Source organism: Numenius arquata, chromosome 10 (assembly GCF_964106895.1).
Source record: "Numenius arquata chromosome 10, bNumArq3.hap1.1, whole genome shotgun sequence".
Lineage (NCBI taxonomy): Eukaryota > Metazoa > Chordata > Aves > Charadriiformes > Scolopacidae > Numenius > Numenius arquata.
This window is the reverse complement of record NC_133585.1, coordinates 12,270,517-12,288,520: the sequence shown is the minus strand read 5'-3', so window position 1 is coordinate 12,288,520 and position 18,004 is coordinate 12,270,517. Positions and strand designations below refer to the sequence as shown.

General features: G+C 39.3%; 1 protein-coding gene across 3 annotated transcripts; it reads right to left on the bottom strand.

The window, feature by feature from the left end:
* Positions 1 to 2,748: 2,748 nt before the first annotated feature.
* On the bottom strand, positions 2,749 to 15,710 carry LOC141469298 (synaptotagmin-15-like). 3 transcript variants are annotated; one of them, XM_074154765.1, is made up of 8 exons: positions 15,595 to 15,650; positions 12,093 to 12,291; positions 11,255 to 11,397; positions 10,420 to 10,715; positions 9,423 to 9,593; positions 8,803 to 8,923; positions 5,978 to 6,157; positions 2,753 to 4,679 (listed from the first exon to the last, which is right to left on the bottom strand). In XM_074154765.1, the coding sequence occupies exons 1-8, from the start codon at positions 15,599 to 15,601 to the stop codon at positions 4,543 to 4,545; spliced, it is 1,254 nt and encodes a 417-aa protein (XP_074010866.1). In that variant the 5' UTR covers positions 15,602 to 15,650; the 3' UTR covers positions 2,753 to 4,542. The 3 variants fall into 3 exon arrangements, with proteins under 3 accessions (XP_074010869.1, XP_074010866.1, XP_074010867.1); XM_074154766.1 differs by having other exon boundaries at positions 3,067 to 4,679; positions 12,093 to 12,130; positions 15,595 to 15,710; XM_074154768.1 differs by lacking the exon at positions 12,093 to 12,291 and having other exon boundaries at positions 2,749 to 4,679.
* Between the last annotated feature and the right edge of the window lie 2,294 nt (positions 15,711 to 18,004).

Genomic DNA, 18,004 nt, shown 5'->3' with positions numbered 1-18,004 from the left:
TTGTGCCTCTTGCTGAGGCTGGTAGAAGCTGTAGGGTATGAATCATGTTTGCTTTCTGGCTGGATCCTTGCAGATCTTTACCTGCACTGCTCTCATTTAGAAAATCACTTTCCACATACGCTGTTTCAGCTATCCTCAGGCTTCAGACAGAACTGTTCTCAAAACTGAATTTGATAAATCAAGTTGCCAAATGCATTATAATGCAAGTAATATGACTGAGCAGCTTTCATATGCTGTTTCTTGGAAGTGGCAACTTAGAATTGAATCACCATGTTTCTTGGTGCTAATTTGGATTCTTTCTCATGTGAAACCAGTTTGGGACTGTCGGTCTTTGATGTTGATTAGGGCTATGTGGAAGCCATGTGTTTTCTTGTGTACCAATAAAGGGGGAGGTAGTAATGTTTCTGATCAAATCTGGCAGCAAGAGAGAATCCGGAGGATTACTAGATGACTTTGAAGAAATTAATTCTTAGCTGGAGTTTCACAATGGTCACTGATCTTATTTCTGTATTTAACTACTTGTGTACTGATCAATCTGGTCAGATTCTGTTGATCAAACAAGTTTGTGCATTTCTGCTTCTCATAGCAGGCTTAGTTTTCTGGTTTAAGCCCTAGCAATTTTGTGATAAAATAATTTCCCAGTATTTGAAACAGTCTCTGACAGTTCTGTCAGCAAGCATAGAAATGCTGATCTTACACCAGCAAGATCAATTTCCTGCTGTGCCTGAGACTAGTGTAAGAAAGACAGCACAGTGACACCAAAAACTATGCTCAGCACTAGCACCCACTGGTGTGCCAAATGGTGGGACAATCTCCAGAATAAATTAGGTAGCCCCTTCTACAGAGAGTCTGCAGTGATTCCTTTGTATAGGAATGATAATTTCCACAGCGTCAAGCCTTAGGACAAGGAAGGAACCAGTCACAGAAGAGACTAATTGTGTCCTCATCTGATGATCCAGAATGAAAAATTGCTTTTGCTACTGTTAAGAAATTGTGCTAAAGATAATACAGAAAATCACAGCTTTGTAAAAGGAGAATTCAAGAGACTTGCAATGATTGAATTTCACCTCGCTGTAAAAGCACTTTTTACCTAGTTTCATGTGACCTGGCAAAAACAGGATGACGTTTTCCTAACCCATCACCTCAGGGAAAGTCCTAAGCATCTGTGCCTTTACCTTAATCTAACTGTGCTTTATTCAGTAATGTTTGGTTCTTGAATGTGAATTTCTTAATGCCAGGGAAAAATACGTTGAAGGGAAGAGGAATTTCAGTGTTTGGATTTAAATGAGGTATTAGCACCAATGCTGATCCTGTATGAGTGAAAACAATCTAGGAACATTTTGAGTGTAGTAAGACTCTTGAAAACCAGACATTGATTACATGAGAGAAGTCTTAAAGATTGTTTTACATCTTGTCTATGTGCGGTCTCTTTAGGATGATTTGATAACCTTGGATGGAATTCCTGCTGTCTGGACTGGTGGGCTGTTTATGGTTAATCACAAAGATCTACGTACTATGGTCAGGTCTCTCCAGCTGACTTGGACCTGACTGCCTCATTCCCTTCTCTTGATTTTTTTTTTTTTTTTCAGATCATCACTCTGACTCTTGTTTAACAGTATTCCTTCTTGAAATCCAAGTTACAAACATGACAGATACCACAGTTCAATGTTAACTTTAAATTTACCATATTTGTATAGGTTTTTTGGTTCCTATATTCACTTCAGTAATTGTGTGAAATTTCTAGGTTCTGCTGCCTTGTACTTACTCCCTGTCTTTCAAACAGGAAACTATTTCACTTTCTGTGCTTCCATCTAGCATAGAGATTTCTGCTGAAGGAGCTTTCTGATCCTTTATCGCTTGTAATGCATCTTGCTCCCTTTCATTTTCATCAAGCTGCTGCTTTTTGAATGTACAGCTTTTTGGGAGCAAGCAAATCTGGTCTCTGATTTCCTCAGAGGAAAGAGTAGTGCAGATTGCAGTGATTGTTAGGCTTCCTAAAGGATTAGTATAGGTGTAATTTGAATTGGGAGAGAAGGTAAGGTAGAGAGTGATCCACAAAGGAATATAAATAAATACTCTGAGTAGGGCTTCTTATCCAGGATCCTGTTCTTAAGAATAATATAGCCGTTATTCATGACTATTCTAAAATGGTGCTAAATTGCTGCTGACTGTCATTTGAAGGGGTTATACTTTCATTGTTACGTGCTAGATTTATTGCAGAGCATTAGAAATTCCTGTATTTGTCAACAGTACTGGAAAGTATTGAGGAGGGTGTCACATTTTGTATGATCTTGTATCTATTTCTTGTATATTTCTTGGATGGGTGTTTTCTGTGCTATGCATCTTGGTAAAATTTAAAATTTTTTTAGAGGAAAAAAAGCACTTCTAGGCACTGAGAGGTCTTGTAATCATTCCTCCTCCTTCATCTCGCTCTGTCTCAAGCACAAGACCAGATGGATGATCTATAAAAGGTGGCAGGTAAAAAAATTGCTCTATTGTGTGACAATTGATAACACTGTATTATACCTTCTTATTTAATAATGTTTCTTGCTTTACTGGAGTAACTCACTACTTCAGGAAGAGTCAAAAAGGATCTTTCTCCTTTACTTCACGTGGATGACCTTGAGCAAACTCAAGTACATTGGTAAGTGCATTTAAATATGTTTCTTCATGATTTTAGCTGGAATTGTTGAACACACAAACTGGAAGTACCAGTACATTAAGAAGTGCAAAGAAAAAAAACCACATTAGTACAATACATTGTTTTATTACTTGGACTGTACTGTACATTGTCAGACAAGTGACTTCCCACTTTAGAGGTTTTTATGTTAATAGACACTGTACATTAAGTAAATCTAACCGTCTGAAACATTCTTAATAGTTTACATTTAAGATCTTTAGTGTTTATTAGTATGATTTAAATCATGAAGAGGGACATAATGTGTTTGGTAAAATTGCTTTATTGTAGTAATATAGTTATCATAGAGTTTATGTATAGTTTTCCTTTCCAGATCAAACATGTTGTCTATTTGTTCGTGGGTTTTTTTTACTTTTTTCAGTGTTTTTGTAGGAATAAAATTTGAAAAAGAGCTCTTTGGGGTTGGGGGTGCTGGCATTAGTCATTTAACAGATATAATGAGGGATGAATACTTTGTAAAATTCAATTAAGTGGAATGAGTTTAGACTCATTCACTCATTAACCTACATCCTGTGGTGTAGATAGCAAGACGGACTGAGGGTACCATGTAACATTTCAAGTGGGAGATCAGATGAAGTGGGGTCTGTTACCTTACAATTCTTCTCAGATATATTCTTACTTATAATATTTCCTTTAGATAATAACGGTATTATCAAAAAGTGTTCTCATCTCCCCAGATAAATATAATTTTTGAATACATTGAATTAATTAATATTGTATCCTGTTTGAAAGGAAGCTGGCTTTATTTCAGCTGCAGAGATTGGAACATAATTGTACAAAATATTTTGCTGCAATAGTCTGTGTGTCTGGCTTATGACGTACGGTGTGAAAGGTACAGAGTTCAGGTCCCCAGTGAACAATCAAGAAGGGAAAGAATGTCCTTTATTTTGATTAAAAATAATTGTTCTGAATTATTTTACAGAACAGTAATTTACTTAACGAAGAAAACTCTGCCATTAAAACAGATATATATCCTAGGGGCTAACTGGATTTTCAGTGTAAGAATGGCCATACTAGGTCAAACCCAAGGTTCTTTTAATTTGATGCTCTGTCTCCAGCAGAGATGTGTTTACGGAGAACTATAAGGACAGGATAAGTTCCTTGTATTTTCTCTGAGTACTCCAGTAGTCCTACCAGCCTCCAACCATTTGTGACTTCAGGACTTCTTTTATACCTCTCCCATAGTGTCAACACAGTATTGTACATTGGGGTCAGCTGAAAACATCTAAATTACTGCAAGAAGTACACTGTCCTGAGGGATGCGAACAAGTGCTTCTAGATTTTTCATCAATGAACACTCAGTGCTTTCCATCATTCATATTCAAAAGAGGATTTCAATGTAATGCTGCTATTTTAAATAAATTGTAAATTGAGTAGTCAGTCAACATCTTTTGGGCTTTATCTGTTTTGGTGTGTTTACTGGGCTTCCATCCCTTTGCAGTGGACAGTTAAGCCTGGTATCATCATTGATAGTTCTTAGGTCATTTTGGGTTCTATCCATATAACAAATGATTGTTTGTGCCTAGAACTGGTGACCAAGAATTGGAATGTACTAGTCAAAATAGCTAATACTAGGAGATCATGTTTGTCTTCCTGGTTTTTTTTTTCCTTACTCTGCTGCACATTAAATTGGAAATGTATTTTGAAGAGAGGAAAGATAGAGTTCCAGCCTAGCAGGGACCAAGATTTCTCTTTGTGTTTGGGCAAGGAAAGAATTTACTTATTTTATTCTTTTCTACTTAGGAGTATAAAACGGTCAAAGATTTTTGTACCCTTTATCATTAGATTATGAAAGGCAGAGCTTTTCCATTTTAAGGTTGTGGGGGTTTTTTTATCCGTGCTATTTACATGCTGTGGCAGAGAGCATGCCATCGTTTAACCAACTCTTTGGGCTTGTTGATCATTTCATTCCAGTGTTCCAGTTCTTTGCCACGGGTGTACATGAAAGGCCCAACTACTACACGTCCTAGCAGATGTGTTTCTGGGGAAAAAAGCAAGCAGTTAGTGATTAAGTGATGCTCAGAAATCCTTACCTAATTAGAATATTAACTTGTATTTCTCTAATGCATATTCTGAAAGTTATTTTTAAACTAAAATTTTCATCAAGGAATTCACTCTATTTCAAGTCTTGTGGTGTCTACATGCAAAGATTGAGCATGAAAAGGTACTGCAGTAAGTGGGTATTTAGTCAATTCAGGCCTGCCCTGTTGCCTGCTCTCTGAACTAGAATCAGTTTAAGGCACATAAATCTGTATCTGCCCGGCCCCTCTACATCAAGCATACTGTGGGAGTGTGCCCTGCTTCTAGGCATCGGCAGCCTTAGTAGGATTCATACAGTCTTCTAGTTTGGGAAAGAGTAGATGTAGTTTCTGAGACAGCTGGAAGTTGCAGTATGTGGGTTTCCGCTGACTACCCTCTGCCAATGAGCAGGTTGTTTCTTCATGCCTGAACTTTTCAGCTGTGGATGGGGAAAATAATCTGAACCTGCTTTACATGAACTTCAGGATGTTTCTAAAGTGTTTGGCAAGTGAAAATGGTGAAAGGCTCGAGCACTGATCCTAGTTCTTGTCAATCCTCCAAGCCAAAGCACCTACCCAAAAATCTCACCTAAGTGAATTTTCTTAGTATTGTATGAATCCAAATCAGAGTATTAATGTTTCATTATTGAGGTCATTTGCACTGCAGGGAAGATATTTTTCTCGTGAGCAGTGGAAGTAATGAATTCTGATTTGCCTCTCTAAGCAGAACTCCTTAATGGATTCTCCGACAATTAGTAAAAGGTGACCTCAGCCGTCAGGTTTCCTGCCAGGGAATGGGAATGTTTGTAGTCTCTCTTCTTTCTCACTGCTTGAACTGCTGTGATAATTAAAATTCCTATTCCTCTTTCAAATTTGTTTAGGAACAGTGAATGGCTTCAAAATTTTGGGGACTACCCACACAAGTGTTCACAGAATATAATTGCATAAGATGGTTTTCTGAGGATACCACAATGAAACAAAAGTACACCACCTTGTACTGACAGTGACCAGCCTACAGTTATTCATGTCTTCCATTAAATTTATCTTTAGCCTCTGAGACACAGACACTTACAGCAAATACATAAATACATTGTTCTGCTTTTTAAAGAAAGTCTGTGAAACTTTTTAAAGAAAGTTCTGTCCCAGAACTTATATATGTTTTATGATTATTGCTGAAAAGGAATTAGTTCCTCCCAGGTTTAAGCATCTCTATGATACATAGGAGATTTATGACACCTTAGTTATAATTTATATAGCTTACTTTCTCCCTTGATACTCTGGAGCACAGAGAGGTTCAGGCTTGCTGTATCCAGCTCTGTCTGATCTGCCTTGAAACTGAAGGTTTCATTATACACTGGATTGGGAGATCCCAGAACAGCTGCTGTCTTCTTACTTTTGATGAATTTATTATGGTTCATCAGTGAGACTTTGACATACACACCTTGGAGAAAAAAGAAATTCAAGAAGAAAATACATCAGAGGCAGTTGGGAGAAGGCCTGAGGAATTTCTTCCTTTCAGGAGTCAATGCTAAGTATAAAATCAGATCATGAACGATTCATGAAGCACACGTGGCAGGATGGCAGTGCGTAGCATTAAGCAGGGAGTACACAAAGTACTTAAGGTGCAGTTTCGCAGTGCACTTTCCAATTTAAGAGCTGTTAAAAGGAGCAGTCGTATTCTTACCCTGCATCTTTGATCTCATCTTTCTGTACCTTCCCTTCATCTGATGGAGACTTTTTTTGAAGGCTTGGTTTGTTGGGTCAGTAGTTAATTTCATGTATTTGATCACATGATTATTTGACCCAAGACAAGGGAGGCCATGAGGGAGGAGCTGTGTTGTAGAGCTGCAGCCTGCGCTTGGACGGGATACATTTCAGGGGAACAGATTCTCCTAGTCAAAGAAGAATCCTTAAACAAAAAGTTTTACTAATGATGTCTAGCCCTGTGGTAAGGGATTCTGTAGAAAATTTAAGATCAATGATCTCTGCTTTCTTCTAGAAAATATTACCAAAAAAATGTGTGTGAGTATGGGGACAAGAACAACAAAAAAATTTTGCTTTGCTTCCTGAAGGGGACCTGTATTGCATTGTGGTCTTATTCAGTAGATCCTTGACAATGAGATCCAAAGCAGCCTGAAATTTTCCATTCTTCCTTACCCTTCTAAAAAATTTAGTGACAAGCATGTAGAAATTCCATCTTAATTGATGGCTAAAGATTTGTTCTTTTCCAGTGAAGCAGTAATAGATTCCATGCTGCTGCTGTGTTTATTACTCCCTGCTATTTGGTTCATTAAGGTTCATCTGTGCAGCAAAAATGATTAGAAATATCAGGACTGAGACAGCATTGATGGACTTGTAATGTCTCCTTGTTATTTCCGCAGATCCAGTAGGCTCTCATTACTGTTTCAGAGGGTGCAGGATTACTGGAACAGACTTTTTTTTTCACAGAGCTGCTGAGTGCTATATATGGAAAGAGTTACTGTGTACACCACTAGCACAAAGTAGGACTTTTCATTACTTTTATTATTTCTTAATACATTTAATTCAGCAATTTGAATCTAAAAATAAATGTCTCCTTACTGTCCTGTACTGCATATCTTCTGTCAAGGATTAGTGTTGCACTAATCCCTGTTAATATAGAAATCTTTTTATTCCAGATTCTTCAGAATTTACTGGAGAATCTGTGGACCCCAAATCATACTTGAAGGGCATTACCAAAGGAAATAACACCCAATTTATTTTCTTTCTTTTTTTTTTTTTTTTCTTAGGAATATATTCTGGAGAATCGCCTTCTGGCAGCTCTTCCTTCCAGACCATTCCCATGACTCCTGCTTATTGTGATAACCTTAAGTGTACTAGCACTAAAATAACATGAAAGACTAACATTAGATTTGTAAAAAGAAACACATTGAGCTCTGGCTCTTTGTGCTACAGAACTTCACAACAACCTGCAGGCAGAGACATGGTGTATTAAGAAGTGTGTTCTCCCTCTCTTGTAAAGCTATTGAGATGATGCAAAATTAGAACACTTACTCTTCATGATGCTACTTTTTTCGTCTGCCACAAGCCAGTCATAATTTTTCTGGCCATCCTTACCTTAGTTATTTGTTTCTACATGCTGTAACATATTTCTCTTTCAGCGAGTGTACAGGGTATAATTCTGCTTGTTGGAAACCTCTATATTCTCATCATTTTACTGTGCATGTCTTCATTTATGAATTCTGCTGTAAAAAGAGCAAGCTTATCTCTAACATTATGAATGTAGATTTATTCATTTAGAGGGCATTGTTTCTAAAGTTGAACATCCTGGTACCAGCCCACTCAAACCTCAAAAAACCTTCATATTTGAAGTTTTTATACAGAGAACTAAACCTCTTTACTTTTTAATAGCTGGGTGTATTTTGCTTTAATACTGTTTAAAGCCCTTCAAAAAAATCATTACAGATTCAAACACAAGTTTGGTTCTTCCTTCTGTTTTTGCTTTGAGTTTTTAGATTTTAAACAGCATTTTGAGTAGATCTCTACACTCAACATCTCTGAGGCCAAGGACACATGAGCATGATATATGAGGGAAACTCCCACTGTAGAAAGGGAGAAAAATTGTGACTCCATGTTGTCGTCCTTTGAACAACAGCCAGGCTTTCCTAAAATGGGAATCTTTTCCTAATTCAGTTCTCTCCAGGACAACTGTTTAGCTTAAGCAGTTGTCCTGTAGCTGTTACCTTTGGGCTTTTGCCTTGAGGCAACTCTGTTAATGTCAGTATCTCCTGAAATACTGCCTTCTCTGGATTGGAGTGCAGCAAAGGGATGTTGCTAACTGTATTAAAGCAGGAGAAAAAAACCTGCTGCTGATGACATGAGACAATCCATTTGTTATGAAACAAAACCAACAAATAGCAGAACTGAGCTATCAAAATCTAATTACCCCAGTAACAAAGTATGTCTTGTTTCCACTCAAATTAAATCACCAGGATATTTATTTGTTCTTTTCAGATTCACTCAGTGAAAGCCTGGGTGGACAGATGGGGAAGGAGCAAATTAGAACAGGAATTCTGGAACTGATAGCAGAGGGGAAATCACACTTACTGGCAGCGTGGCTCTCCTCCTGGAGCTTTAATCCCCTTGCCCTCAGAACCACGACAGTGAGGCGGCCCAGGTAGTCATTGTAGCTGAGGGAGAACTGGATATCACCGTACTCTGAAGGAGGCTTTGGAAGCAGAAGAACACTTGTCAAATATATCTGAAAACTCTCTCTTCGCACAGACAAGGGCGGGGAAGTTCTTCATACTAGTGGTTTGTGCCACACCAACGCATGTGAATGTATTTTAATGGCTTTATGCTGGTGTGACATTTGACAGAACCAATTAATCAGCATTCCTGAACCTTTGAATTCCTGTCTCTTCCAGGTGATGCCTATTGCCTTGCTGCTTCTGCTTTTTTCTGCTCTAATTCAAACCAGAAGGAAATAACAAAAGTTGCTTCTTATACTACTGTCTCCTAACTTGTAACTGTTTCTGAGCAGTTGGATAATCCCTATACAGCAGCTATGGCTCTTCAGGTTAAGATGGGAATTTTGATTCCAAATGTTTGTCAAATACTTCTGCATTCGATGTATTGATACAACAAACTTCTACTTCAGCTGTACCCCTTTAATACTTGTAAGATGACAGAAGTTCCACAATGCCGAGCAGCCAGGTATCGCATACCTCCAAGTTTTCTTTCTCCAGATCTCTCCATATGACTAGTTTGTTGTCATCGGTTAATGTTTCATTTTTCAGTGGGAAGATAACTTGGCCTAGGAGATGATGCTTTTTCTGTTTATCAACATGATAAACTAAAAATTTCAGCGTCCTTTGGAGCAACATTTTACTGGAAACCTGTACAGGAAAAGGAAGAATATATTAATAAATTGTAAAACGTGAGACTTTTCTAATCTAGCATGACTTCAAAGAGAATTTTTCAAAGCATGTTAGAGGTAGGTGGAGATTTCCTTTGGTTATTTGAAGTCCACTCTCTTAATTTGCCTAAAATTTTAGCTATGTAAGGGTCTAAAGATGCAAGCTGAAATAGAATGAGTTAATTTGAAAAATTTGAAGTTAGCTGGCAGTTTTTCAACTCGTGTAGATCTAATGTTATATGTTGTGTCCACTTCCAGACACAAATGTCTAGAAATCTGTAAACATTAATTTTTCTGTTGTCTGATACAAACTTTTCTGATTTTAAAGCTTTTGTCTTTTGGCACCTGCTCAAAGCCTCTTGGCATATGGAACCAAGCTCCTAGCTTTACATCACTATACATACAAATAGTATACCAGACATCTCTTGAGTCCTAGTTTCTAGCCGACTTCCACAGCCAAGAAACTAAAAGCTATGAAAGCATTAGTTTGGTATAGAATGCTTCTGGAATTCTAGAGCTTCTGGGCTGAACTGCTCAGCCATAGTCCAAACTGGAGTTTTTGTCATTCCCAGGGCAAGTTCTGGAATCCTCAATTTTGGTGCAGACCACAAGAAAGATCAGTTCTGGAGCCAGAAACTTAAGTAGCCCAGGATCTCCAGAAGCCACAGTAATAAATCCTATCCCCAGTTGAAACGCCTTGTATCTTGGTACAAGTCAGTAGAAAATTACTTTTCACAAAACATGTACTGTAGTTTGACAAGTCAATATTTGCGAACAAAAATCTGCTTTATCAAGAAGAAAAGTACCTGGAAAACAAAGTTTTCATCAAACTGCGGGTTAAGGGTTTTGCGTTTTGTTTTAGACTGCAAGTAGCTTCTTTCATCGGGCAGCAAGTAGATTTTCACAAACGGACTACAGGAATCAGCAGGAGGCTGCAGCTTTCTGACTTTGATCAAGGAGACGAGGAGCCTTTCTGACTCTTGCTCATATTCTATAGAGAACCAGAGGCGGCCAATGTTGCCTTCAGGAAAATCCGTCTCGCTCTTGTCTTCGGGGAACTTGTACAGCTCTGGGTTAATGGTCCCTACAATGTAAGCTCCAGCTTCATGAAATAAAAAACAAGTAGCCTCAGATTAGTCTCAAGACTGTAGCAGGCATTTTTATTACTACTGCTGTATTAGAGATATCACATTAATCTCTTTATTAACAATCTATTTTTGCATAAACTTGGTATTTTAATTCCTTCTCCCTCAAATTTGGGGGAGTAGTTGTAGGCTGCACCACTTCTCTTCCTCTTATTCCTGTGACTGTACCTCAGTAGTTTGGGGTATTCGTTGTTGCAGTCTGCGTCTGGTCACTCTGCTGTGTCTGGGGACAACAATCAGATACTTCCTGAGTTACACTCATGTTGTGACTTTACAAAACATGGAAGGAGAGATTGCTTTATCTTCCATATGTGCAAGATCCCACAGCTGTGGGACCACAATGGCTGCATTCTGGCCCAATTTATATATGTAATATATATACATGTAGTCTTTAGGGCTTGTACTGTGTAATGGTATGTCTGGTATGCCCCCAATAAACATGCTTCATAATAATAAAGTTACCCTTAAAAAGAGTCCCGTTTTTGCAATGCCATACCCAAAGAATGAAACGATGACCGTGGCCCAGACTGAGGAATCATGTAAGGGTCACTGTCTTCCTGAACCTGTTCTTCGTTCGTCAGGTTAATCCAGTCTCGCCCATGCAATGTTGGAGGAATGATAAACGGAACGCTTCTGGATCTGCTGAAGACAACAATGGCTACTGACTGTTCTGGTTTAAATATGGAAACCAAACTTGGTAACAGTAATTATTTTACTGTTCTTCTCTCACAATTTTGTAAAAATTCTACAGAGATACGTAGGTAGAAAGGATAAGTACCCATTGTTTTGCAATTGATTTTATTTATATAATGCCTAAAGGTCCAGTGAGATACATCAGATCTTATTTCTTCAGACAGATCCCTCACTTCTTCCTTTTCTTCTTCTTTAGAAATAATCCTCTAAAGGAAAGGAAGAATTAACTGCAGCTGCTTGTTTTAGAGCCCCAAAGCCCTCCAGTAACTAACTTTTTAAGACAGTCTTCTTTCTGAACTGAAGTCCTGTTGTTTCGTTCTCAGATGCTTCCTTATGAGAGCACCAGGAATGATGCTGGAACAGAGGCCGATTAGTCTAGGTAACAGATAAAGCTATCCATGCACAAATTACCCTTGAATGTATTACCTCTTTTACATAAATCAGAAATATCATTGTATTCATAGTTACAGAAGATGTTATTTTCCTAAAGGAACTTAACAGAACATGACTGATGTTTTCATATAACTTAGGGATCTTGTTTATTTCAGTACATGCATATATTTAGATCACCCCCTTATTTGAGACTTGACAAGTTGAAATAAATTACCAATAGTGTATGCTTTAAAAACAAAAATATATACCTTGTGCTTTTTAGTTGAATTTCAGAAGTTGACCCATCCTGAAAAATGGCATTTGCATTTGTTGTTTTGACAGGGCTGGTGAGCTTTTCATAAGAAAGGAGGTGGCAAAATTTCTTCCAGAGCAGGTATGCAGTTATTCCAATAAGAACAAATAAAAGGACCCCTCCTATTATACTTCCAACAACAGCAACTGCTTGTTCTGTTCAGGCATAGAAGCACATAAAGCATCACAGGAGGACCAAAATTATGTACATTTTGGGGGTAGACAGGAATATTTTAAAAAATCAGATGTATTTGATTTACTTTCCAAAATGATTTCTAAATGAGACAATCCACTCACACGTGTTTGTCTTTGGTTAGGGTGTGATATCTGAAGATGTATGACATTGGTAGTGAGAGATTAGGAAGTGTTCAGATATGTTGGCAATGACTGCAATGTAGGAGACTAGACAGATGAAAAAACCCAAAACCCAAGGAGTTGTTTGGGCTCTTATTTTACATTAGCATAAGCCTTTACCTTAGCATGGCGGAAGTGCTACAGCCTTTATCACAGAAGAAAAAGAAAACCCGGGAGCACCTAATACAAAAGGTACCATTATTTTGGTTTGGTTTGTTCTTTCAACTGTTAGTCTATGTTGCACCGAGTCTAGATCCTGGCACAAGGAACAAAGCAAAGCTCTGGGTTGTTTTCTTTCTAAGGATGCATGTGTTTCCTGATCTCTAAAGTCAAATTTAATTGTTCATTAAACACTGTTTCCTGAATCTTGATTATTTCAGATAAAAACAAATCTTGTATAATTTGGGTTTTGGGTTGGTTTTTTTTCCCCCCATTAATAAAATTGAAAACTTAATAAATGTCTTTAATGTGAATATGAGGTATTCTGTTGTGAGAATTTCTCACTAGACCAAGGGTGGCCAATTGGTAATGGGCTCAGTTTCTTGTTTTCTCTTGTTTGCTGAGTGTGCTAGAGTACAAGGCTGGAAAGACTACTTCTGCACTGTACCTTATACCCAGCCTGCCTTGGCCTACAACTAAACTAGTACTGGTGTATCGAGATGTGACTGGGTCTCAACTGAGAATTGGTCCTACCAGAGTATCCTCTGTCTGAAAATGAGCCCAAACTGCAGAATTATCTTCCACTCTGCAGCCATGGGAGGCAGCTCAGGATCAGCTGAGTAGTGTGTACTGCCAGTTCTCAGGGTCTCCCCTGAAACTGAAGCAACAGAGACCTGGCTTTATCTCACAACTGATGTTGACTTTTTTCCTCTTCTCTGCTTTTAGGTAGAGATAACTGTGATTACGCTTTATTCCTTTCTCATTTTTATCTGTCTGCACTTGGTAGATACCTTGCAGTTAGCCACCACTGTATGATGGAACAAGTAAATAAAGACAAAACAAGCAGAAAATATTTAGTCAACAGTAATAGTAGTACAGTAGTGAGAACAAGTGAGTTGCAAATACATGTATTACTGGTGTTTTTCACTGTTGCCACGTTGCAATAAGTGCTATGAAATGTCCTTCAGCTACAGAACGCTTATGTAAATACCTCGTGCTATAAAATTAACCTGGCCATAGTGCCTCAAAGGCCTTTATCTGATCCTATCTCATTTTCCTGCCTTTTGTACAGTCATACAAGCCAACTTATTTTTGCAGCTCCCCTCCAGGTGTGTTGCCTTAGCTCACCGCAGGAATTGGCTGGCTGCTTCCACATGAGTCATATAATCGCTGGTATCTCCCAGCACCATGGAGCAACCGCCCTGCTCGTGGTGATACCACAGCAACAGGCACTTTGCTGTCCTTGGAACCAGCAGGTGGGCTGAATACATTTCAGCACTTAGCCAGGCTTTTAATACAAGACTTATTCTGAGGAATAGGAAACAAGTACCTATTTGGGATGGGTTAATATTAATACAGAGACAAGTCTAGTTGTGCTACACTGGTAAATTAGTTTTCTTTCATAAGAATGCCCGGTATGAGGAAATGTGTGACAAATGTAGTCCAGAGTATGGAAATTCCATGTGTGTGTTTCTCAGTTTTGTAGGGCATGCTTGAGTACGTCTTCAGTCAGATTGCCTGGCGTAGAAAAAATTACTTTAGTTTAATGCCCATGAACATAATAGAAATTAATGGTTCACTTCATACAGGTGTACTATCAACAATATGAATGTTTATATGGCTGGTGGTTTTACTCTCTGACATAAGTATCTTAAAGGTTAACATTTCAAGCAAGCTCAACAGGATTCTGTCTGTTTAACTTGTCCTCTCCATTTCCAAGTCTTTAATGCTCTCAGCAGTGGTCCTGTGTTCCCTCATAACCAGTTTGTCACCATTTACCATTAAGGACAGTAAGATGAGGTGGGCTGTAATGCAATATATAGTATAGCAGCTGTGCACTGATTTTGGAGTAAGAATGAGTTTCCAATCTCTTCGTTATTAAGTTTAATGTACTGAATTTGTTCACTGCGGAATGATGTTAAGTATTTGTGACCCACCCACTGCCACTGGCTTAAATTCTGCTTTTTGATTTTGACAGAGTGGTAGACATAAGGTAAAGTCTTACCCATTTCAGTAAAGCTACCTATGATTTAATGAATGTAAGGAGAATTTGGCTCACTTCTAGTTCATCTTATCTGATTAGATCAGCAAGAGACCTAATAGTTTAGGGCACAATGTAGCACTAGTCACAAAATCAACCATCGAAATAAATTGAATCCATTGCATGCAGAGAGAAAATATGTATCTTTTAACTACCTGTCATCGTGAGAAATTAATGTTGTATTCTGCTGTGGTACAGGATCATGGCAAGTGGAGATGGAAGAGACCTGTTGGACCACTTCATCTCCAAGTGGTCTGTGCTGGGGGACTGTCTGCTGTTAATAGGTAACAGGTTTATCCTAGCACAGAGAAATGGTGACGATCATCATCTGTCCTCTTTGGGACTAGGTCCTTTTTTGTCTGATGGTACACTTTTCTTAAACTTTGGAGTAAGTCTTTTAGAGTTATGACCTGGCAGTTCTCTGCTGAAAGCTTTAAATCCCTATATAAATACTCAGATTTGTTAACGTTTACAGTATAAACTTATGTACAGTATAAATAACATTATTTGGGTGGGGAGTGAATTCTTTGCGTTTGCTGTGTCTGGCTCATAGAACCAAGTTGTCTTCTGACAGCAAAGTGCTCTGGGCATGGAATGAGGATGGGAGATACCTCACGGATCTGCAGGATACAGGCTGCTCTTTCCTTAGCCGGCTCCAGAAGGCGGCCGGTTAGGTCTGCAAGCCCTTCAGGTTCAGAGACAGGTTTGAGTTGGTTTCTTACCCAAACTTTCCCGAAGCGCTACCGCGGTGCAGGGGACCGGGGTCGGCTACCTTTATCCCGAGGAGGGCAAAAGCGAGGGGGCCAGCGGGGATGCGGGAGGAGCGAGCCCAGCCCTGCCCTGCCTCCTTCCCTCCGCCCCGGCCGAGCCGCAGCGGGGCTGCCCCGCGTCCCACCGGCACTTACCGGGCATGGGTGCTCGGGCTCCTGCAGCCACGGCCTGAATCCCATCGCCTCCCCTGCCCGGCGATGTGCCCGCCGCTCCCCCCGCTATTTAAGGACCGGCAGCTCCTCCCCGGCCCGCCCCCGCGGCCGCTGGGATTCCACACCGGGGAGGCTGGAAACCCGAGTTACAATAGAGACATCTGCGGTTCCGATCAGGGAAAAAAAAAAAAAAAAAAAAAAGAAATGGAGGAATTCGGCAGAAGTTTCAACCTTACCTCGGCTCCCCCCTGGAGTGAGGGCTGGGAGGGACAGCCATCGCCGGCTTCTCTTAGCAGCTCCCCAGCTGTCACGGCTGGGCAGGGAGATGCGGGAACAGGCAGAAGTAGCCGTTGTGCTAGGCGAATCCTCTGCCAGCCCCGAAAAAAACCTGCGCGGCCTTGGTTGTGTGAGATAACTTCGAAAACTACAATTGTCCTCAGAAAGAGGCTTTGAAATCAGTAGCTTAATTCGGAAAAACCGGGTTGGCAAGAAATTAGCCTGCACTTGTTTCAAACTTTTGATAAAATGCATAAACACCAAGGAACACAGAAAGTCCGCTTAGAAAATTGCAGTCACAGCTTTTCCTAGTTGTATTTGAAAATGTAATGATCTTTAATCTCTTGCATGTCTAATAAATACAACCGAACAGATGTTAAGTAACAAAATTGCTCATGTATAGTTCAGAAACAAAATTATTCACCTTCACCACTTCTTGCCTGCTAATCCTTGCTTCCTTCTCAGCCAGTATGACAAGAATCTATACCTTAAATTTAACAACTCTCTGTATTATACATGCTTGTTCTATTCACAACTGTTGCATACATTTGCATACTGCCATTTAGTCTAAAAGCCAAAGAAATGTGTAGGAATTAAACCGGTAGGATTCTAATGAAATGTCATCTGTTTCTGTGGAATCTTAGAATTCTTTCAATTGCATTTTAAATGCCCTGCTGTAGATATAGCATGCTGAGCTTTTTCTATTAATTGCTAAGTCCTCCATAAGTAAGGAAGTATTTAGATAATTTTTACTCTAAAAAGAAAAAGCTCCATATATTTCAGTTTTGCACTTTTAATATAGTTAGATATTAAATAAGTATTTCATAGCCAATGCTTTTGCTATTCTTATTTCTATGTTGCATTAGTAGTAATACTGAAGGATAGATTTTTTGCTCAGCAGTTTTGCACTTGTCAGGGGAATTTCTGTAAGCAAGTTTGAGACAACTGAAAGCTTTGAGTTGTGTGGCACGACCAAGAACTGTCCGCTTTCTGTTACAGTGTTCTTATTTGAGTTCGCTTTTATGTCTGTGTGAGGAGTGCTTTGAAGTTGCTCTAAGCATCTGACTGCTTTGCAGAACGCTTCTGAACAGTTAAAATGATCCTGGCCAGATGCACTGTCTCTGTCTCCCATACAGGCTGCGCTTGTGTAGAGGGGTGTGAAGTGTGTGCGTCTGGGAAGCAACAACCATCTGCTGATTCAGCTCTTGTTTCAACGAGTCAGTGGATGGGACGGGGTGAGCTCGGAGGTGCAGATCTCACCCTCTCCAAGTTCCTGTGGAAGGAATTAATGCTGAAGTTGCTAAGCAGGGAACTTTAATTTTGATTCTGTGCTGTACCACAATTTTCCTGTTCTCTAGTCTTTCTGTGCTGTGCTCTAGCACTAGTTGGAAATCAAAATAAATATAGGATGTGAGGAACACAATTATGCTCTCCTTTATCCCTGTTTACTAACATTCTTCCTAGCCCTAATTCTTTACAGGTTCCCCGTTTCATCCTATACATTACGACACTTGAAGGAACTAAAATTAATTAATATAAACCAAATGTATAAACACTGCTTGCCACATGTCTGCTTCCAGCATGGAGTATAGGAGAGCCCAGGAGCAACACATGAGGATATTTCCCTGCATCCACTGTGTGTCTGACTATGGGCCTGATTGCTTCCAGCCAGAAGCTGGTATGATTTCCGTTATTGTTTTTAAAAAACACCTCTAAGCTCAAATATAAGATAATGCTCATCTGCCCATGTTCACATACCGTAACTTCACTATTGTGTCAGAGAGAATTCTGAAAATGTCCTAAGAGACTGCCTAAGTTCAGGTATTTTAACAAGTCTATTCATTTCAAGTATGTAGCATTGCCGTAACAAATGTGTATTCTGCATATTCCAGCCTTGACCAGGATTGATTCACACTCTCTTCTTCTCAGCTGATGCTGTGAATGTTTATTCAGTTGTATTTCTCACCTGCTGGGTTTGAAAAATAATTTTGTTTTCTTAGAAAAAGTTTCTCTCTGGAACAGCTGAGAGCAAGCTGAGAGCAAGCTGAGAGTTTAATGTGCTGTGGACCTAGGTATTTATACTGTAAATATTCTAAGTTTCTGGTGCATTTTTTGT